The 23,156-nt window shown below is 39.2% G+C and overlaps 1 protein-coding gene across 2 annotated transcripts in view; it reads left to right on the top strand.

The window, feature by feature from the left end:
* The first annotated feature begins 4,909 nt into the window (after positions 1-4,909).
* Positions 4,910-23,156, top strand: part of LARS1 (leucyl-tRNA synthetase 1) — a 132,996-nt gene continuing 114,749 nt past the window's right edge. Inside the window, exon 1 of one of the 2 annotated variants that reach the window (XM_077137316.1) lies at positions 4,910-5,166. In XM_077137316.1, the coding sequence (XP_076993431.1) occupies positions 5,161-5,166 (6 nt within the window). In that variant the 5' untranslated portion in view covers positions 4,910-5,160. The remainder of the gene's footprint in view (positions 5,167-23,156) is intronic. The other variant, XM_077137315.1, reaches the window with a different exon arrangement.

Raw genomic sequence — 23,156 nt, 5'->3', positions numbered from 1 at the left:
TGATACTGATTGTATACTGTGGATGGACTGTGGATATGATGTGTGACTATATCAATAAAATTGCATTTAAAAAACCCCACTTTGATGGCCTCCCATTGCTTGAATGCCTGCCTCTCCAGTTAGACTATAAGCTCTATGAAGGGGGTGTCTGTGCGTGACTTAAGTGTTCTGTGTTCAGCATCTAGCCTTGCACATAGTAGAAGCTAAAAAAGTATTTGCTGAATGAATACTGAATCCAAATATCTTTTAAAAAAAGAATCTTTCTACTTAAATATGAAAATTAAAACTATTAGAGACATGGAGTGAAGTTTTTCATAATTTAAAATCATATAACTGTTTATTTTCTTCCTAATGCCTTCCATTCTTTAGACTATAAACTCCATGAGGGTAGGGAACACGTCACTGTTGTTCCCTACTATATCTTAGCTCTATGTCAGCTTCATAGATGGTGCTCAATAAATATGTGAATGAATAATTTCAATTATTAATATGGACTGAAAGCTGAAGTATCAAAGATGACAAATAGTACTGGTTAGGATAAAAACAGAACAGGAAAGTATAACCATAGTTATAAGCAGTAGAAGATGAGGATTCATTCCAACAGATATTTATAAGGCACTTACTATGTGTAAGACACTGAGCTAGGCACTAGGGAAGTTATTGTGGGCAAGAGATGTAGTCTCTGCTATTATGGAGTTTACAGTCTAGAGAGAAAAAAAACAGGTAATTTAAATTCAGTGAAATAAATTATCCAAGGGAGGATGGGAAGGAAGACTTTAGGGAATATCTAGGAAGGATTTCTTTTCTTTTTTTTTTTTTTTAAGTATTTTTATTAACAAAACAACATACACAGAAATTCCTATATACAAACATTCCATACATGGTGTACAATCAATGGCACATAATCTGACATAACTGTATATTCATCACCATGATCATTTTTTAGAACATTTGCATCACTTTAGAAAAAGAAATAAAAAGAAAAAACTCATACATGCCATACCCCTTACCCCTTCCTCTTTGTGACCACTAGTATTTCCATCTACATCTACCCAATGTGTTTTAGCCTTTGTTGCCCCTATTATTTATTTTTTTAATCCATATTTTCTACTCATCTGTCCATACCCTAGGAAAAGGGAACATCAAACACACGGTTTTCACAATCACAGTCACATTGTAACGTTATCTTCATACAATCATCTTCAAGAAACAGGGCTACTGGAGCACAGCTCTACAGTTTCAATTTCTACTTCCCTTTAGCCACTCAAATATACCATAAACTGAAAAGGGATATGTATCTAATGTGTAAGACTAACATCCAGGATAACCTCTCAACTCTATTTGAAATCTGTCAGTCACCAACACTTTATTTTTTCTCATTTCTCCCTTCCCACTTAAGGTCAAGAAAGTTTTTTTCAATCTGTTGATGCTGGGTCCCAGCTCATTCTGAGATTTCTGTTCCACATTGCTAGGGAGGTTTACACCCCTGAGAGTCATGTCCCATGTAGGAGGGGAGGGCAATGGGTTCCTGTGCCATGTCAGCTTAGAGAGAGAGGCCACATCTGAGCAACAAAAGAGGTTTTCTAGGGGCAACTCTTAAGCCTAATTTTTTTTAATTAGCTAAAAATAGTAGATATTTTTATTATGCATTTTTCAAACATACAGAAAATAGAAAAAAACAGTACAATGAACATTCATGTACATACCATGTAGATTCAATTAACATTTTGCCATATATGCTTCATGGACACAAACACACATCTACATCTTGCCAAACCATTTTCAACTACATTGGAGACATTATAACATTTCACTCCTAAATATTTCAGCATGCAAAATGTATTAAAAAAAAAAAGACATTTACCTATAAACTGTAATACTCACCACAACACATAAAATTAGCAATAATTATTTAATCTCATTTAAAATACAGTCCATATTCAAATTTGCTCAAGGTCCCCAGTCTTTTATAGATGGTTTTTCAAACCTGGGTCGAGTACAGAATGCCACATTCCATTTATCTATTATGTCATTTAAGTCTCTTTTAATCTAGAATAGTTACCTACTCCACCACCTTTTTTCTTTCATGACACTGATTTTTTGAAAAAATGAGACCAGTTATTTTCTGCAACAACTCCATATTCTGGTTTATCTCATTTTCTCTTTTGTGACGTCATTTAACTAATTCCTCTCTCTCCTGTGTTCCCAATAAATGGGAAATTAGATCTAAATGCTTGATTGAATTCTAGTTAATCTTTTTTGATCACAGCACTTTTAATGCACTGTACTTCATATTGCATCACAAATCAGAAAGCACATCTAGTTGTCTAACTAAAATGTGATGTAAAACTTCATCACTGATTCTAGGAATATCTTAAAGATGTTTTCTGTTTTCTCCACAGAACGTAAGTATAAGGTGAGATGATATTTTGGCACTACGAGAAAACTATAATGGGGATGAGGATCAACTTTTCATCTAACAGTTTTGACACCAAAATGTTTTTAATATTGTTATTATATTAACTTTAACATTTCAATTTTAAACATTTGTTTTCTGCAAACCACAAAACAGGCACAAACGTGAGATTCATTTGCACAGTGATGCAGACTTACTCCTAATTGAAATGCGAGCATCTTCCTTCTTTTTTATTTTGTTTGAAACCCAGGTAGTAGCCAGTATGATAGCCACTCATGTACCAGGAGATTAACATGCTTCCCAAAGCATCAGCATCATCCAGAGACTCTGGACATATGGGAGGTGGAGGGGGAATGACTGGTGGTCCAGAAGGAGGTGGAGGCAGCCAGCATGATAGGAACGGGGGTGGTGGTGGGGGTGGTGGGCCATTGAATTTTAGGCCAGACTGTTTCACTGGAGTTGTGGTGTTCTTTTTTTGGCTTTTATTCTTCTTAACAGGTTTTCTTTTAGGTGTGCCTTTTGGTTTGTCTGAAGCTTCAGAAATGTCACTGTTCTTCAGAGCATGCTTAAATGAAGCCACAGCTTTATCATAGGCTTTTATCAATGCTGTATCATCCCAAATGTCAGAATCATCACTCTGCCTCGTGCCCCGCCTGAACAGCACCGAGTCCTGCTGCTCCTGGACGGCGCCGCCACCAGCACCTCCGCAGTCCATCGCCCTGGCCAGCCTCGGGCGGGACGGAGGCGACAGGATCCTTAAGCCTAATTTTAAATAGGCTTAGCCTATCCTTTGTAGGAATAAGTTTTGTAGGGGCTAACCCCAAGATCAGGGCTCAGCCTATTGATTTGGTTGTCCCCACTGCTGGTGAGAATATCATAAATTCTTCAAATGGGGAAGTTGAATCTTTCCTCTTTTTTCACCAATCCCCTAAGGAGACCCTGCAAATACTTCTTTATTCACTGTCCAAATTACTCTGGAATTTATCGGGGCATCACACTAAGCTGGACAAACCAACAAAATCTCATTCAAGATTCCCTGTATTTATGGTGTTCAACTAAACTGACCATACAAGTTAAATTAAGAAATGCACTAACCAAAATATAAACCTTGCACCAAATAAACATCTCTTCCTTTAGTCTCACACAGAAGTTCAAGTTTTAAGATACTGACGATATCATCCTTTACCCAGACTAATATACCTTAGTCCTATCCATATCGGCTTCATTCATATCTGTACTCGATGACTGATCACTTTTTTCAACTTTTTAAACTGTTCCTATACGGGGTACCGCTGATTTTCATGGCTTCAGAGCTCTGACTCTGAGTCTCAGGTGTCACATAAATACCGGAAGTTTTGGGGAAAGACCAGGCTATATACAAATAGTTCAGTACCTCAGAATTTAGAATTAACAATTACACCTTCTAGGAGGGACTTTGAACCCATACTTGGGCTGTCAGGAAATGAGGACTAAAGGGTTAGCAACCAAGGAAGAGGGCATGGAAGGTAATAGATAGTATTTGCAAATGTAAGAGTCCAGAGGTGGGAGAGCCACTGGCAAGTTCTCTCTAGCCTAAAGTTCCGTATTAGCTTCCTTCCTTCCTTTCATCCAATAAGTACTTTCTGAGCCCATCATGCCAGGCAAAGTGCTAAACCATTATTAAACTGCATTTCAGATAGTTGTGATAAAAAAAAAAAAAAAAAAAGGAAATGCTTAAAAAAATTCCGGTAGTCTTTCAGGAAGGCACTTCTGGGCTGGGGTCCCCCTCCCCTCACGCACCCATCCCCCCTTGAAGTGCACTGTAGGTGCTTAATGGAAGTTGACGGAATTAATAAAATCAACGCACGTGAGAGTAACTAACCTGGCCACCCGAGCGAACGAGCCTAGGAACAACGCTGTGCAACAGAACTTTCAGTAATAATGAAAATTTTCCGTTCCGTATGTCCAATACCGTAGCCTCTAGCCACATGGACTACTGAGCACGTGAAATGTGGCTAGTACGACCAAGAACAGAATTTTTATATAATTTTAATTTAACTTTAAATGGCCGCATGTGACTGGCGACTATGGTACCGGGCAGCGCAGCCGTGATGGCAGCAGTCCAGTGGTCTGAGTCCGGCACTGGGACATCGTGTAAGCAGATTTCGAGTTCCTCGCTTTAAGATGAAGATTGTTAATTCGTGGCTATAAAATGTCTAAATGCTGGGCTATTATATGCCACCGGCAGTAATAAATATCTGTACACCGCAGCAAGCCATAATTAGCACCTCAGTCACTGGAGAGTAATAAACTCTACGCACCCTCACAAACACCTCACAGGGTGAAAAGGTTGAAGGCCTAAAAACCCCTCCACCGCCAGGGCGCGCTTGCAGAAGGCGTCTCTTCCGAACTGCATCATGGACTTTGTAGTTCAACCATGCCTGTGGCGTCACTACCGGTGTCACCTTTGACTGGGCCTTTAGGGGCAACTTCCGTTAGCCCGCTGTCCTCTGGAAATTGTAGTCATTAGACGCCTGTTAGACGTTGGCTATCGTGGTCTTGGAACTACATTTCCCGGCGGGCTGCACGCTGCACTCGCTGCAGTTAGGAGTGAGCCAGGAATTGCCTGCGCAGGTGTGAAGCGTGTATTTTAGTGTTCTCGAGCACCTGGCTGCACCAAGAGGGAGCAGAGAGTTTGTAGCTAATTCTTTGAGGAGACTTCGCTGAGGTTGCTGTCGTAGGTTTGTACGTCTGTTGGCGGCGCTATGGCGGTAAGTTTGGGCGGGAAGAAGTCCGCTGAGCCGGGCCCTAGAACCATGGAGGTCTGTCTCTGCCTAAATTTAGGGCATTCCACGTGGTAACCGCTGTCTGCCGGGAAAAAAAAAAAAATCCTTTTTTGAAGGGGAGGCTAGTCCACCGCCCCGAGCCACGCTAAGGCGTGGCTATCCTGTTGGAGGTGCCCTTTCTTGCTAGCTGTTGAGCCAGAAACTTTAACTTTATAGACTGCTTCCATGTCGTCTTATTTCACTGGAATTTAAAAAACTGTGGTGGACAGGAAGGAGCTTGTAACATTGATTTCTTTATTCAACAAAAAATTATTTAGCACCTCCTAAACCTCCCAATAAGACAAAAATCTCTTCTTTCATGGAGTTACTGTGTGCTCTTTGTGTGTGTGCATACTGAAATATGTGGTAAAAAATTTAGCATGTCTGGTGCCGATGAGTGCTATCGAAAAAAAAAATAGAGCAAGAAGGGTGACTAAGGAGTGTGGGGTGGGAGTAGGGTTGCGATTTGAAGAAGGATGTTTAAGAAAGGCAAAGGAGGTAAGGGAGCAAGCCATACAACTATATAGGACAAGACGTTTACAGGCAAAGGCAATAGTGTGAGGAAAAAGCAAAGAAGATTGTGTGGCCAAAGGACAATGAGATGGTGTGTGCATGGATGGGTATGTGTGAGTGTGTGGACCATATACGGCTTTGTAGTTTGCTGTACGAACGTTGATTGCAACTCTGAATGAGTCTGGAAGCCTTTGGAATGTTTTGCTGTGATGAGAACAGACTAATGGTGATGGTGGGGTGGTCAGGAGTGAAAGCAGAGAGATCACTTAGTAGTTCTGAGTGATCATTTGCAAGAGATTGGGGACTTGAGCCAGACTGGAAGTAATGGAGGTGGTGAGGAATGGTTGGGTTTTGGGAATATTCTGAAGGTACAGCCAACAAGACTTGCTGATGGATTGAATGTTGATAGTTGGAAAACTGGGGGAGGAGCAGAGTTTGGTGGGGTTTGTGTGAGATCAGAGGTTCTTTATGTGAACATATGAAGCTTGAGATACTTATTAGATGTTCCCTGAGGAGTGCTGAGTAAATATTTAGATCTATGAATGTGGACATCAATGGAAGGACCTGGTCTAGAGGTGAATATTGATGCTATTTAAAGCAGGTAGGACCAAATGAGCTCACTAAGGTATGTGTTGAGTATACATAGATGATACAAAAGATACAAGGACAGAGATGAGGAATACTCAGCAGAGGCAACTGAATAAGAAGAACTAGTGGGAGAGAAGAATGTGGTAACCTGGGAACCAGGTAAAGAAAGTATTTCAAGAAAGAGTGCCATATGCTATGATAGATCAAATTGTAAATGAAATTGATAAATGAAGAATGAGAATTGACTATTGTATTTAGGAACATGGAGGTCATTTGAACAGTCTCTGAAGAGTAGCAGGGGCAAAAGCCTGATCAAAAAGTGGGTTCAAGAAAGAATAGGAAGACTGGGACTGGAAATAAAGTGTATGGATAATTCTCAAAGAATTCTATAAAGGAGAGCAGAGAAATGGTGCAGTAGAAGAAAGTAAAAGAGAGTTTTTTTTTTTTTTGAGATAGGAGAAATTACACAATGCTAGTGTACTCTTGGGAATTATCCAGTAGAAAGGGAAAATTGATGCAGAACAGAGGGAACAGTTGCTGAAGTGATGTTCCTGAGTAGAACGTTTAACCCCTCCAGTAGAGGGGTTAAATAGGACTCCATGCTGCTCGTCCGGGAGCGAGGGTGGAATAAACAGATAACAGATGCATGTTTGGTAGATGTGATGATGGAACTTGTGGAAGTTATTTCTGGTCATTTCTGTTTTCTCAGTAGTGATATAGAAAGCAAGGTTATCAGCTAAGCATGAGGATTGGAGAGGAGGTGTTGGAGGTTTGAAGACAGGAGAAGGTATGAAACATTTGCCTAGGACAGTGCTGTCTAATAGAACATTATGTAGAGATGCAACCATTCTCTATATGTGCACTGTCTAATTTGGTAGCTACTAACAATATGTGATGATTGAGCACTTAAAATGTGGCTATTATAACTAAGGGATTGAATCTTTAATTTTAATTAATTTAAAAATTAAACAGCTGCATGTGGCTAGTGGCTACCATATGGATAGTATACACATTAAAGCATGAGAAGCTCTGATTTAGAAGAAGGAATGACTAGATTTTAGAAATTAGTAGTATTTATTGCTGAATATCTCTTTAGGTTAATGGTCATGAATTTATTGAAACCAGTTGGCATAGTTGTATGTTATTCCCCTGCCACCTTCTGCTGCCTGAATGAAAGAGTACAGCAGTTGGGTAGAAGGGTTGGAGTTTTGCCAGGCCACAATAATGATGTAAGATAGGGGCAGAGGAGTGATTATCCTGGTGGACCTTGGGATTTGATGGGAGGGAAATTAAGACATGATTGTGTAGGATTAATGGAAAAGGGGCTGGATCAATAGATCCTCATGAAGTTGAAGAATTATTGGAGATGGAATTCTAGAAGGATCATCTGTATGTATATCAAAATGATTATGTGGTTATTGAAATCACCAAAATCATGAGAAAAATAGTACTGGAGAAAATGACAGTGAACCAGGGACTGATAACCTCAAGAAAAGAGTGTAAAGCAGGGATTATTTCCATTTTACATTGGAGGAGTCTCACCCTGTAAGGTTAAATATCTTAAGTATCAAGCTGAATAATTTACTTTCATAGAGCACCCTGTAGTTTACAAAAGACTTTGAAAAAGTTTTTTTTTCTGCTTGCATGGGCAGGTACCGGGAATTGAACCCGGGACTCCTGCAATGGCAGACGAAAGCTCTGCCTGCTGAGCCACTGTGGCTCACCCTTTAAAAATATTTTTATTGTTAAATCTTGACAAGACATTGCCTACAAGGTGTACAATCCGTGGCTCACAGTTATCATCACATAGTTGTGTATTCATCACCATGATCATTTTTTAGAACATTTGCATCACTCTAGAAAAAGATATCAGAAGACCTTTGTGTGCAGAACATAGCCCAGGATAGTGGAGAGAGCACTTTTGGACTGAAAACCTAGTTCCTAGATCTGACTGTACAGTCAACTTGCTGCATCTCTGGCAAGGCATGACGTTTCCCTAGGTCTCAGATTTCTCCACTTTAGCAGAAAAGGCCTGAATTAGACGTCAGATATTCTATAAGGTCTCTTTCAGGCCTCCCATTAGACAGTTCTGTGTCTTAGTAAGTAGCATAATTAGGACCAATAATAGCAATAGCTCACATTTCCTATGTGCTGTGCTCTGTGTTTAGCATTTTATTTGCATTGTCTCATTAAGTCTGCATAGTAATCTAGTTGAAATAGACATTCTTTTTTGGGGGGAGGGGCTTTTTAAAAAAATTTTCATTGATACAACAACATACAAGCACATTTGTTCTTTTTTTTTAATTTTTTAGTTTTTTTAAAATATCAAAAAACACCAAACAAATGCAAACATTCTTAACTTTTGATCATTCCATTCTACATATAAAATCAGTAATTCACAGTAGCATCACATAGTTGCATATTCATCATCGTGATCATTTCTTGGAATATTTGCATCTATTCAGAAAAAGAAATAAAAAGAAAACAAAAAAAATCATACATACCATACCTCTTACCCCTCCCCTTCATTGATCACTAGCATTTCAGTCTAAATTTATTTTAACATTTGTTCCCCTTATTATTTATTTTTATTCCGTATGTTTTACTGGTCTGTTGATAAGGTAGATAAAAGGAGGATCAGACACAAGGTTTTCACAGTCACACAGTCACATTGTGAAAGCTATATCATTATACAATCATCTTCAAGAAACATGGCTACTGGAATACAGCTCTACATTTTCAGGCAGTTTTCTCCAGCCTCTCTATGACATCTTGACCAACAAGGTGATATCTATTTAATGCATAAGAATTACCTCCAGGATAACCTCTCAACTCTGTTTGGAATCTCTCAGCCATTGGCACTTTATTTTGTCTCATTTCGCTCTTACCCCTTTTGGTCGAGAAGGTTTTCTCAATCCCTTAATGCTGGGTCTCAGCTCATTCTAGGGTTTTTCTCAATCCCTTGATGCTGAGTCTCAGCTCACTCCAGGATTTCTGTCCCACGTTGCCAGGAAGGTCCATACCCCTGGGAGTCATGTCCCACGTAGACAGGGGAAGGGTGGTGAGTTTGCTTGTTGTGTTGGCTAGAGAGAGAGGCCACATCTGAGCAATAAAAGAGGTTCTCTTAGGGGTGACTCTTAGGCCTAATTTTTTAAAAATTTATTTATTAATTAAAAAAAGTTAAGAACAAACAAACAAATTAACATATAGTTCTGTTCTACATATATATTCAGTAATTCTCAATATCATCACATAGTTGAATATTCATCATTTCTTAGAACATTTGCATCAATTCAGGAAAAGAAATAAAACAATAACAGAAAAAAAAAGATTATACATACCATACCCCTTACCCCTCACTTTCATTTATCAGTAGCATTTCAAACTAAATTTATTTTAACATTCGTTCCCCCTATTATTTACTTTTATTCTATGTGTTCTATTCGTTTCTTGACAAGGTAGATAAAAGGAGCATCAGAGACAAGGTTTTCACAATCACACAGTCATATTGTGACAGCTATATCATTATTCAGTCATCTTCGAGAAACATGGCTACTGGAACACAGCTCTACATTTTCAGGCAGTTCCCTCCAGCCTCTCCATTACATCTTGAACAACAAGATGATATCTACTCAATGCATAAGAATAACCTCCAGGACAACCCTCTCCACTCCAGCCTCTCCACTCTTTTTGGAATCTCTCAGCCATTGACACTTTGTCTCATTTCATTCTTCCCCCTTTTGGTTGAGAAGGTTTTCTCAATCCCTTGATGCTAAATCTCAGCTTATTCTAGGGTTTTTCTCAATCCCTTCATGCTGAGTCTCAGCTCACTCCAGGATTTCTGTCCCAAGTTGCCAGGAAGGTTCACACCCCTGGGAGTCATGTCCCACGTAGACAGGGGAGTGTGGTGAGTTTACCTGTTGTGTTGGCTGGAGAGAGAGGCCACATCTGAGCAACAAAAGAAGTTCTCTTGTGGGTGACTCTTAGGCCTAATTTTAAATAAGCTTGAACTATCCTTTTTGGGGTTAAGTTTCACATGAACAATTCCCAAGATTGGGGGCTCAGCCTATAGCTTTGGTTGTCTGCACAGCTTGTGAGAATATCAAGAATTCAACTTGGGGAAGTTGAATTTTCCCCCTTTCTTACCATCCCCCGAAGGGGACTTTGCAAATACTTTTTTATTCACTGTTCAAATCACTCTGGGATTTATCAGGGCATCACTCTGGAATTTGATATAGGCACCCTTATTATCTTCAGTTTAGAAATGAAGAAGCAGAGGCCCAAGTTCCATTGTTAGTATATGATGGAAGTGGATTAGAACCCAAACAGATTGACTTTTTTCTCAGTTGTCAGCCATACTGCTTTCCAGGAAAACCTAGGTTGTTATGCCATAGTGGTTTCTAGGAAAACCTTATTCCTGGCCCCGGACTTTTTCTTTAGTTCCAAGCTGTACAATGACTCCCCACCTCGCCCCATCTTTCCCCACCATCCTTTGGTCCCAATGTGGAATTTGCCAGTTCTTAATTTATTCAATGTTAATAGGAATAGGTTTTTCAGAGTGGGAGACCCTAATACATTTTTAAATGCAATTTTATTGAGATACAGTCACATACCATATAATCATCCACAGTGTACAGTCAGTGGTTCATAGTATCATCTTATAGTTGTGCATTCGTCATAGTTGATTTTTTGATATTTTTATTACTCCATAAACAATAAAAAAAAGTATAAGTAATAAAAACACCCAAAACATCCCAGATGCCTTATTTCCCCTTATTATTTATTTATTTATTTATTTATTTATTTTTTTATCTTTACTCATCTGTCCATATACTGGAAAAAGGGAGCATCAGTCACAAGGTTTTCGCAATCATGTGGTCACACCATAACAGCTGTTATACAATCATCTTCAAGAGTCAAACCTATTGGATTACAATTCACCAGTTTCAGTCATTTCCCTCAATCTATTCCAGTACACCAAAAAGTGAAAAGGGATATCTATGTAATTCATAAGTCTAACCTCCAGAATGACTTCTCAACTCTATTTGAAATCTCTCAGTCACTTGTTATTTTGTTTCATTTCTCTCTTCCCTCTTTTGGTCAAAACAGGTTCTCCATTCCATGATCCCAGGTCCCAGCTCATCCCTGGGAGTCATGTCCCACATTGTCAGGGAGAGTTACACCCCTGGTAGTCATGTCCCATGTAATGGGGGAGGGCAGCGAGTTTACTTGCCAAGTTGGTTTAGAAAGAGGCCACGTCTGAGCAACAATTATTCTCTGGGGGTGAGTTTTAGGCATATTTATAAGTAGGCTTAGCTTCTTTGCAGGAATAAGTTTCATAGGGGTGAGCCCCAAGATCGAGGGCTTGGCCTAGTAAGTTGATTTTCCCCAACGCTTCTGGGAATATCAGGAATTCCCTAGTTGGGGAAGTTTAATATTTCCTCCTTTCTCCCCAGTCTACCAAATACTTTTTTATTCTGTACAAATTACTCTGGCATGTATCAGGGCATCACACTAACCTGTACAAACCAGCAAGATCTCACACCCTCTCATCTCAGACAGTTGATCTTTGATAAGACGGTCAAGCTACCCAACTGGGACAGAGCAGCCTCTTTAATAAATGGTGTTTGGAGAACAGGATATCCATATACAAAGAATGAAAGAGGACTCCTGTATAAAAATTAACTCAAAATGGATCAAAGACATTAGATTAAAGACATTAGAGCTAAGACCATAAAACTTTTAGAAGACAATGCAGGGAAATATCTTATAAATCTTGTGATAGTAGGTGGTTTCCTAGACCTTAAATCCAAAACACAAGCAATAAAGAAAAGAAACAGATAAATGAGATCTCGAAATTAAACACTTTTATGCATCAAAGAATGTTGTCAGAAAAGTAAAAAGGCAGCTTATGTAGTGGGAGGTATTTGGAAACCACATTTCAGATAAGGGATTAATATACAGAGTAATATCCAGAGATTCTACAACTTAACAAAAAAGACAAACAACCCAATAAAAAATGGGCAAAATAACCATGCTGGACTAAGCAGAATACAGGGTAAAAGATGGTAGGGTATGTACTCCAGACTTTTGCTTACTTTATGAGCCCAAAGGCAGAGTGGTTTATTATGTTTGCATCCTAAATTTTCTGTAAAACGCAATTTAAATCAGCCTGTCCGGATAGCTCATTTAAACAACCCAAACTCCTGAAATCCAGAACAGGAACAAGGCCTTGTTATTCTGTATAGCTTAATGTGATACCAAGATACATCTCAAGAATGGTGGGCTGAAAATTATAAGTATTGGTAGAATTCCATGAGGGTCCAAAGGAAAAAAAAATAAAGACCTATGAAACTTTCCCATTGGGAAACCCTGGGTACCCTCTTAACCACAGGGGATTCCCAAGAAAATTGGCCAAATCCTTGATTTTGAGACTTGCCTTTATGAAACTTATTTCTGTAGTGGAGAAGACTATCTATAACGAGGTCTAAATGTTGCTTCCAGGAAACCTCTTTTGTTGCTCAGATGTGGCTTCTCTCTCTTAGCCCAACTCTGCAAGGAAAATCATTACCCTTCCTCCTAAGTTGGACGTGACATTCAGGGGTGAAAACCTCCCTGACAGTGTGGGGTGTGACACCCAGGGATGAGTTTGGCCCTGTCTCTGTGGGATCAACAACACTTTTCTGACCAAAAAGGGGAAAAGAAGTGTAATAAAATAAGGCATCAGTAGCTAAGAGAGATCAGGTGGAGTCAAGAGGCTATTTTGGAGGCTACTCTTATGCAAGCTTCAGTTAGACAGTGCTAATTGCCATGGTTTGCTAAACCCCAACCAACATCCCTCCTGTTAACTCTTAACACCTAGGGCTCAAACTGAGACTTTATAAGTTTCATGCACAGTTGCTTTCCTGGAACCTATAATATCCAGAGGGTTGCTAGGCCAGATAAATCCTGAAGCCCAGAGGGACCAGCCTGTCCAAAATTTTCAATTAATTACATCCCCCTATCCTTTAGGGTCGACACCTTTCTCAGTATGTCAGAACAGGCATTGCCTGAAGATCCCTGTATATTAGGAGAAAGATCAAAGGAGGAGGAGGAGTTATAACAGAGAAAAGAGGATTTAACAAATGAGTATGACTGCTGAATCACTATTTTTATATTTCTTCTAGTCTCCAGTGTTTTTTGTTTGTTTTTAATTCAGCATCTGTTTATTGTGTCCTGCTATAGTAGTTTGGGTTCCATGTTCCAAACCCAACCAAAATGTTTGGGTTATGTAAGTAAGCCCTTTACAAAAAAACAAGAAAGATTTTGTAGCTTGCTTGGAGAGATTTACTTCTTCAGAGCTTAGCCTCCAGTGTTTTGATGAAGCTAGAAAGAAAAAATCTGAAATAGTGGAATGATAACCCATAGTAAATTTTGAAATCTGTTCTGTAACTATTTGTTTAAAAGAATGTTTTTATTGAAATATCTTCATGCACCATATAGTCCACCCACAGCATACAATCAGTGCCTCATAGTATCATGACATAGTTCTGCATTCATCACCATGATGATTTTCAGAACATTTGCATTACTCCAGAAAAAGAAATATAAAGAAAAAGAAACATTTCCTTTCCCTTACTCCTCTCTCTCCTTGACCACTAATATTGCAATCTACTCTGTTTTTTTACCCCTTACCCCTCCCATTATTTATTTTTTTGTTCTTATTTTTATTTATTTATATATTTTTGTCCTTAGTTTTTTACTCATCTGTTCATACCCTAGATAAAGGTTCATACCCTTGAAAAGTCATTCCATTAAAAAGTGGAATTTATTAAGTTGCAAGTTTACAGTTCTAAGGCTTTGAAAATGTCCAAATTAAATCAAGCATGCAAATGTCCAATCTAAGGCATCTGGGGAAAGATACCTTGATTCAAGAAGGCCGATGCCATTCAGATTTTTTCTCTCAGCTGGAAAGGCACATGGTGAAATCTGCTAGCTTTCTCTTCAGTGGCTTTCCCAGGGCTTTGTCCATTCTGTTGGCTCTGTCATTCTCGTGGCTCTTGTGTCTCTAAAGCTTTTCCCAAAATGGTTCCCCCTTAAAGGACTGCAGTAAAGCAACCCCACCTTGAATAGATGGAGACACATCTCCATGGAAATCATCTAATCAAAAGTTAACCACCCACGATTGGGTGGGTCATACCTCCATGTAAACAATAAACAAAATTCCATCCAGCAATACTGAATGAGGATTAAAGGATATGGCTTTTCTGGGGTACATAATAGCTTCAAACCAGCACACTGTATAAACCAAGAATATCTCACTCCCTATTCAAGATTCTGTGTAATAATGGTGCTTGAATAAACTACCATAAAAGTTAAATTTGATAATGCACTACCAAAAATTTAAATTTTGAACCAAATAAGCAACTCTTCCTTTGGTCTCATACAGAAGTTGAAGTTTTAAAATATAGACCATATCTTCCTTTACCCTCTGTTGTGATTTACCTTAGTCCTATCCATATCAGCTTCATTCATATCTCTAGTCAAAGTCTGATCACTTTTTTAACTTTTGTAACAGTTGATATATGGGGTAATGTTGACTTTCATAGCTTCAGAGCTCTAACTCTGAGTCTCAGGTGTCATACAAATACCAGAAGTTCCAGGGAATGACCAGGTATAACTGCTTGTTAAAGTGTCCTTTGAAAACATTGCTTTTTCTTTCTTTTCTTTGTATATATGTTATATTTCACATTAAAAAACATTTTAAAAAAATGGGCAAAAGACATGGACAGACACTTTTCAGAAGAGGAAATACAAATGGCTAAAAGCACATGAAAAGATGCTCAAGTTCACTGGTTGTTTGGGAAATGCAAATCAAAACTATAGTGAGATATCATCTCAACACCCACTAGAATGCCCCTTATCACAAAAACAACTCAAATGCTGGAGAAAGATAATGCACACTTGTGCACAGTTGATGGGAATGTAGAATGGTGCAACCGCTCTGGAAGGCAGTTTGGTGGTTCCTCAGGGAGCTAAGTCTAGAGAAATATACACCCTAAATGGTGTTTCTACCCCCAAGAAGAGGGGGGTGGGGCCCAGCTCAAATGGCGGTCCTCAAAGTAATTCAGACCACAAGATCTGGAAAACAGAAGCAACTAAGCTCGTCTACTACCTCATCCTCTGTCTCAGCCACGCCTCTGGCAGGGAGAGGCTGCTGAGAATTAAAGGCACTGCATCGCTTAAGGCTGTAGGAAAGCTGCAGAGGGACAAGCGCCACCTGCTGGAAAGGATTGGAAAGCCACAGCTCTAGAGGCTTCATAGCAAAGTCTGACAACCTGCTGGGTCTCACCATCACGGAAACTTGATGCTGATTGCACCCCCTCCTGAGACGTGGGCCTGTCAGGTTTGGGAAAAATCTGACTGGGTCTGTCATATCTGAGGAAACCCCCCTCAAAAAATGGTTCCAGAATAACAAGAGCTGGAAATTCTGATGAGTTAAACAGATGACTGTGCTAGAGGTCTAGAATAAATTGAACTGAATGCCAAAGAACACATAGAGAACAAAGCCAACCAACCAGAAAACCCTCGGTAAAATAGTGAAAATGACCTCCAGAATAACTATTAAGGAAGTCAAATGCCTAGCTACCAGTAAAAAAATAACAAATCATACTAGGAAAATCGAAGACATGGCCTAGTCAAAGGAACAAACCAATATTTCAAATGAGATACAGGAGTTGAAACAACTAATTAAAAATGGTTGAACAAACCTGCAAAATCACGTCAAAAATCAAACCTTGTTTATTTTTAATATCTTTTGTGTCTTGCATTCCCATAATTTCTGTTATGTTTGTTTTTATGCTTTCAAATTCTTTATGCTCACTGTGTCTTCTTAGTATGCTTTATCTTTTTAGCTGTGTTTTCCTTCCTCTCCTTGAATTGTTTAGATTTGTTCAGACATCTTTGATTAATTGTTTCAAATTCTGTGTCCTCTGAATTTTTAATGTGTTGTGTTGACTGGGTCATATCTTCCTTTTTCTTAGAATGGCTTGGAATTTTTTTGCTGATGTCTGGAATTCTATTATCTTGATGTGTGTACTCTGAATGTCAATTTCTCTCGTGTCTTGGGTTTTATTGTTGATTGATTTTGTGTTAAGGCTCTTTTTCTCAGTCTGTATATTTATGTAGACTTATATATGTCTTAATCTATATCTTTAGACTAGGCCATGTTTAATCAGGTTTTTTTAGTTCTTCAACTGATTCTTGCCTTGGATATGCTGTACAATTTTTTTTGTATGTGTGTATGTGATATAATACATTTATTGGCATTGAGATTGGTTAGAAAAAAAGTGATATTTCTAAATTCCTCCCTTTTTTGTCAGTGATATCCATATAGTTCTTCTGAAATATGCATGTTATGAAATGAATTTAGTTATTTTTTTAAAAAATATTTTTAATATTTAATACATATTTTTTAAATTTAAAAAATTTTTTTTTATTAACGGAAAGAAAGAAAAAAAAAGAAAGAAATTAACACAACATTTAGAAATCATGCCGTTCTACATATGCACTCAGTAATTCTTAACATCATCACATAGATGCATGATCATCGTTTCTTAGTACATTTGCATCGGTTTAGAGGAACTAGCAACACAACAGAAAAAGATATAAAATGTTAATATAGAGAAAAGAAATAAAAGTAGTAATAATAGTAAAAAAAAAACCCTATAGCTCAGATGCAGCTTCATTCAGTGTTTTAACATGATTACTTTACAATTAGGTATTATTGTGCTGTCCATTTTTGAGTTTTTGTATCTAGTCCTGTTGCACAGTCTGTATCCCTTCAGCTCCAATTATCCATTATCTTACCCTGTTTCTAACTCCTGCTAGACTCTGTTACCAATGACATATTTCAAGTTTATTCTCGAATGTCCGTTCACATCAGTGGGACCATACAGTATTTGTCCTTTAGTTTTTGGCTGGACTCACTCAGCATAATATTCTCTAGATCCATCCATGTTATTACATGCTTCATAAGTTTATCTTGTCTTAAAGCTGCATAATATTCCATCGTATGTATATACCACAGTTTATTTAGCCATTCTTCTGTTGATGGACATTTTGACTGTTTCCATCTCTTTGCAATTGTAAATAATGCTGCTATAAACATTGGTGTGCAAATGTCCGTTTGTGTCTTTGCCCTTAAGTCCTTTGAGTAGATACCTAGCAATGGTATTGCTGGGTCATATGGCAATTCTATATTCAGCTTTTTGAGGAACCGCCAAACTGCCTTCCAAGGTGGTTGTACCCTTTGACATTCCCACCAACAGTGGATAAGTGTGCCTCTTTCTCCGCATCCTCTCCAGCACTTGTCATTTTCTGTTTTGTTGATAATGGCCATTCTGGTGGGTGTGAGATGATATCTCATTGTGGTTTTGATTTGCATTTCTCTAATGGCCAGGGACATTGAGCATCTCTTCATGTGCCTCTTGGCCATCCGTATTTCCTCTTCTGGTAGGTGTCTGTTCAAGTCTTTTTCCCATTTTGTAATTGGGTTGGCTGTCTTTTTGTTGTTGAGTTGAACAATCTCTTTATAAATTCTGGATACTAGACCTTTATCTGATGTGTCATTTCTAAATATTGTCTCCCATTGTGTAGGCTGTCTTTCTACTTTCTTGATGAAGTTCTTTGATGCACAAAAGTGTTTAATTTTGAGGAGCTCCCATTTATTTATTTATTTCTTCAGTGCTCTTGCTTTAGGTTTAAGGTCCATAAAACCACCTCCAGTTGTAAGATTCATAAGATATCTCCCTACATTTTCCTCTAACTGTTTTATGGTCTTAGACCTAATGTTTAGATCTTTGATCCATTTTGAGTTAACTTTTGTATAAGGTGTGAGATGCAGGTCTTCTTTCATTCTTTTACATATGGATATCCAGTTCTCTAGGCACCATTTATTGAAGAGACTGTTCTGTCCCAGGTGAGTTGGCTTGACTGCCTTATCAAAGATCAAATGTCCATAGATGAGAGGGTCTATATCTGAACACTCTGTTCGATTCCATTGGTCGATATATCTATCTTTATGCCAATACCATGCTGTTTTGACCACTGTGGCTTCATAATATGCCTTAAAGTCTGGCATCGCGAGACCTCCAGCTTCGTTTTTTTTCCTCAAGATGTTTATAGCAATTCGGGGCACCCTGCCCTTCCAGATAAATTTGCTTATTGGTTTTTCTATTTCTGAAAAATAAGTTGTTGGGATTTTGATTGGTATTGCATTGAATCTGTAGATCAGTTTAGGTAGGATTGACATCTTAATTATATTTAGTCTTCCAATCCATGGACACAGTATGCCCTTCCATGTATTTAGGTCTTCTGTGATTTCTTTTAGCAGTTTTTTGTAGTTTTCTTTATATAGGTTTTTTGTCTCTTTAGTTAAATTTATTCCTAGCTATTTTATTCTTTTAGTTGCGATTGTAAATGGGATTCATTTCTTGATTTCCCCCTCAGCTTGTTCATTACTAGTGTATAGAAAAGCTACAGATTTTTGAATGTTGATCTTGTAGCCTGCTACTTTGCTGTACTCATTTATTAGCTCTAGTAGTTTTGTTGTGGATTTTTCCGGGTTTTCGACGTATAGTATCATATCGTCTGCAAGCAGTGATAGTTTTACTTCTTCCTTTCCAATTTTGATGCCTTGTATTTCTTTTTCTTGTCTAATTACTCTGGCTAGAACCTCCAACACAATGTTGAATAATAGTGGTGAAAGTGGGCATCCTTGTCTTGTTCCTGATCTTAGGGGGAAAGTTTTCAATTTTTCCCCATTGAGGATGATATTAGCTGTGGGTTTTTCATATATTCCCTCTATCATTTTAAGGAAGTTCCCTTGTATTCCTATCTTTTGAAGTGTTTCAACAGGAAAGGATGTTGAATCTTGTCAAATGCCTTCTCTGCATCAATTGAGATGATCATGTGATTTTTCTGCTTTGATTTGTTGATGTGGTGTATTACATGAATTGATTTTCTTATGTTGAACCATCCTTGCATACCTGGGATGAATCCTACTTGGTCATGATGTATAATTCTTTTAATGTGTTGTTGGATACGATTTGCTAGAATTTTATTGAGGATTTTTGCATCTATATTCATTAGGGAGATTGGTCTGTAGTTTTCTTTTTTTGTAATATCTTTGCCTGGTTTTGGTATGAGGGTGATGTTGGCTTCATAGAATGAATTAGGTAGTTTTCCCTCCACTTCGATTATTTTGAAGAGTTTGAGGAGAGTTGGTACTAATTCTTTCTGGAATGTTTGATAGAATTCACATGTGAAGCTGTCTGGTCCTGGACTTTTCTTTTTAGGGAGCTTTTGAATGACTAATTCAATCTCTTGTGATTGGTTTGTTGAGGTCATCTATTTCTTCTTGAGTCAAAGTTGGTTGTTCATGTCTTTCCAGGAACCTGTCCATTTCATCTAAATTGTTGTATTTATTAGCGTAAAGTTGTTCATAGTATCCTGTTATTACCTCCTTTATTTCTGTGAGGTCAGTAGTTATGTCTCCTCTTCCATTTCTGATCTTATTTATTTGCATCCTCTCTCTTCTTCTTTTTGTCAATCTTGCTAAGGGCCCATCAATCTTATTGATTTTCTCATAGAACCAACTTCTGGCCTTATTGATTTTCTCTATTGTTTTCATGTTTTCAATTTCATTTATTTCTGCTCTAATCTTTGTTATTTCTTTCCTTTTGCTTGCTTTGGGATTAGTTTGCTGTTCTTTCTGCAGTTCTTCCAAGTGGACAGTTAATTCCTGCATTTTTGCCTTTTCTTCTTTTCTGATGTAGGCATTTAGGGCAATAAATTTCCCTCTTAGCACTGCCTTTGCTGCGTCCCATAAGTTTTGATATGTTGTGTTTTCATTTTCATTCGCCTCTAGGTATTTACTAATTTCTCTAGCAATTTCTTCTTTGACCCACTTGTTGTTTAAGAGAGTGTTGTTGAGCCTCCACGTATTTGTGAATTTTCTGGCACTCCGCCTATTATTGATTTCCAACTTCATTCCTTTATGATCCGAGAAAGTGTTGTGTATGATTTCAGTCTTTTTAAATTTGTTAAGACTTGCTTTGTGACCCAGCATATGGTCTATCTTCGAGAATGATCCATGAGCACTTGAGAAAAAGGTGTATCCTGCTGTTGTGGGATTTAATGTCCTATAAATGTCTGTTAAGTCTAGCTCCTTTATAGTAATATTCAGATTCTCTATTTCTTTATTGATCCTCTGTCTAGATGTTCTGTCCATTGATGAGAGTGGGGAATTGAAGTCTCCAACTATTATGGTATATGTGTCTATTTCCCTTTTCAGTGTTTGCAGTGTATTCCTCACGTATTTTGGGGCATTCTGGTTCAGTGCGTAAATATTTATGATTGTTATGTCTTCTTGTTTAATTGTTCCTTTTATTAGTATATAGTGTCCTTCTTTGTCTCTTTTAACTGTTTTACATTTGAAGTCTAATTTGTTGGATATTAGTATAGCCACTCCTGCTCTTTTCTGGTTGTTATTTGCATGAAATATCTTTTCCCAACCTTTCACTTTCAACCTATGTTTATCTTTGGGTCTAAGATGTGTTTCCTGTAGACAGCATATAGAAGGATCCTGTTTTTTAATCCATTCTGCCAATCTATGTCTTTTGATTGGGGAATTCAGTCCATTAACATTTAGTGTTATTACTGTTTGGATAATATTTTCCTCTACCATTTTGCCTTTTGTATTATATATATCATATCTGATTTTCCTTCTTTCTACACTCTTCTCCATACCTCTCTCTTCTGTCTTTTCGGTTCTGATTCTAGTGCTCCCTTTAGTATCTCTTGCAGAGCTGGTCTCTTGGGCACAAATTCTCTCAGTGATTTTTTGTCTGAAAATGTTTTAATTTCTCCCTCATTTTTGAAGGACAATTTTGCTGGATATAGGAGTCTTGGTTGGCAGTTTTTCTCTTTTAGTAACTTAAATATATCATCCCACTGTCTTCTAGCTTCCATGGTTTCTGCTGAGAAATCTACACATAGTCTAATTGGGTTTCCCTTGTATGTGATGGATTGTTTTTCTCTTGCTGCTTTCAAGATCCTCTCTTTCTCTTTGACCTCTGACATTCTAACTAATAAGTGTCTTGGGGAATGCCTATTGGGTCTAATCTCTTTGGGGTGCGCTTCACTTCTTGGATCTGTAATTTTAGGTCTTTCATAAGAGTTGGGAAATTTTCAGTGATAATTTCTTCCATTAGTTTTTCTCCTCCTTTTCCCTTCTCTTCTCCTTCTGGGACACCCACAATATGTATATTTGTTCGGTTCATATTGTCCTTGAGTTCCCTGATACCCTGTTCGAATTTTTCCATTCTTTTCCGGATAGTTTCTGTTTCTTTTTGGAATTCAGATGTTCCATCCTCCAAATCACTAATTCTATCTTCTGTCTCTTTAAATCTATCATTGTAGGTATCCATTGTTTTTTCCATCTTTTCTACTTTATCCTTCACTTCCATAAGCTCTGTGATTTGTTTTTTCAGTTTTTCTATTTCTTCTTTATGTTCAGCCCATGTCTTCTTCATGTCCTCCCTCAATTTATCGATTTCGTTTTTGAAGAGGTTTTCCATTTCTGTTCGTATGTTCAGCATTAGTTGTTTCAGCTCCTGTATCTCATTTGAACTATTGGTTTGTTCCTTTGATTGGGCCATATTTTCAATTTTCTGAGCGTGATCCCTTATCTTCTGCTGGCGTCTGGGCATTTAGTCAGATTTCCCTGGGTGTTGGACCCCACAGGTTGAAAAATTTTTCTATGAAATCTCTGGGTTCTGTTTTTCTTATCCTACCCAGTAGGTGGTGCTCGTGGCACACGTTTGTCTACAGGCTCCACCAGTAAAAGTTGCTGTGGGTCCTTTAACTCTGGAAAACTCTCGCTGTAGGGGAGGTTTGGCAGCCAAAGCGTCTTGGAAGAGTCCCAGCTGGCCTGGGGGTCCGAACACGGGGAGGGTCGCTGGCCGCCGCACCACGGGAGAGCGCCTGACTGAATTTCCTAGTCGGCCCGGGGCGCCAAGCGTGGCAGAAGGGCGCCAACTGTGCAGCCCGGGAGAGTGCACTGTTCCCAGCCGGACCGGGGAGTCACGTGTTTGGAAGGGACCCTCTGTTCACCGTTCTCCGCAGTCTAGGGATTTTCGACCCAAGTCTCTCAGTTGTTGCAGGGGGCCTCGCGTGGTGGGGGCACCAGCCGCCACGGCCCAAGGGGACCGCCTGCCCAATTCTGCCAGCTGGCCTGGGAAGGAGGAAGGGAGGGACTCCGGCCGCTTGCCGTCCCGTCCAGGAAAACCTGCGCCCCTCGGTGATCTCACCGGAGCTGGTTCTCCCAGACAGTCAGCCATTCCAGGATGGGGTACGCCGTCCCTTTGATCTCCGACGTGGCTCTGGGAGCTGCTCTGTATTGTCTCCACTCCCCCAGTAGCTGTTCTGGAGGAGGAAAGGTGAGGGTGGCAAGGCTGTCCAGGCTGGTGGCGAAGGAGCCGGTGAAGGCGGAAGAGGGCACCATGGTGGTTGGAGAGCCGCCGGAGCAGGAGGGAGAAGAGGGTAGGGCGGGCGGGTCGGCTGCTGTGGGGCGTGGGCGCCGCGCGGCGGGCCGGCGGACCAAGAAAGAGGGGAGAGGAGGGCAGGCGGGTCGGCTGCTGCGGGGCGTGGGCGCCGCGCGGCTGGCTGGTGGACAAAGAAAGAGGGGAGAGGAGGGCGGGCGGGTCGGCTGCTGCGGGGCGTGGGTGCCGCGCGGCTGGCCGGCGGACCAATATTTAATATTTTATTGGGATATCTTAATGCACATACAGTAC

The sequence above is a fragment of the Tamandua tetradactyla genome, chromosome 20 (genome assembly GCF_023851605.1).
Source record: "Tamandua tetradactyla isolate mTamTet1 chromosome 20, mTamTet1.pri, whole genome shotgun sequence".
NCBI lineage: Eukaryota > Metazoa > Chordata > Mammalia > Pilosa > Myrmecophagidae > Tamandua > Tamandua tetradactyla.
The sequence above is the reverse complement of the archived record's forward strand: the minus strand, read 5'-3'. Positions and strand labels throughout refer to the sequence as shown.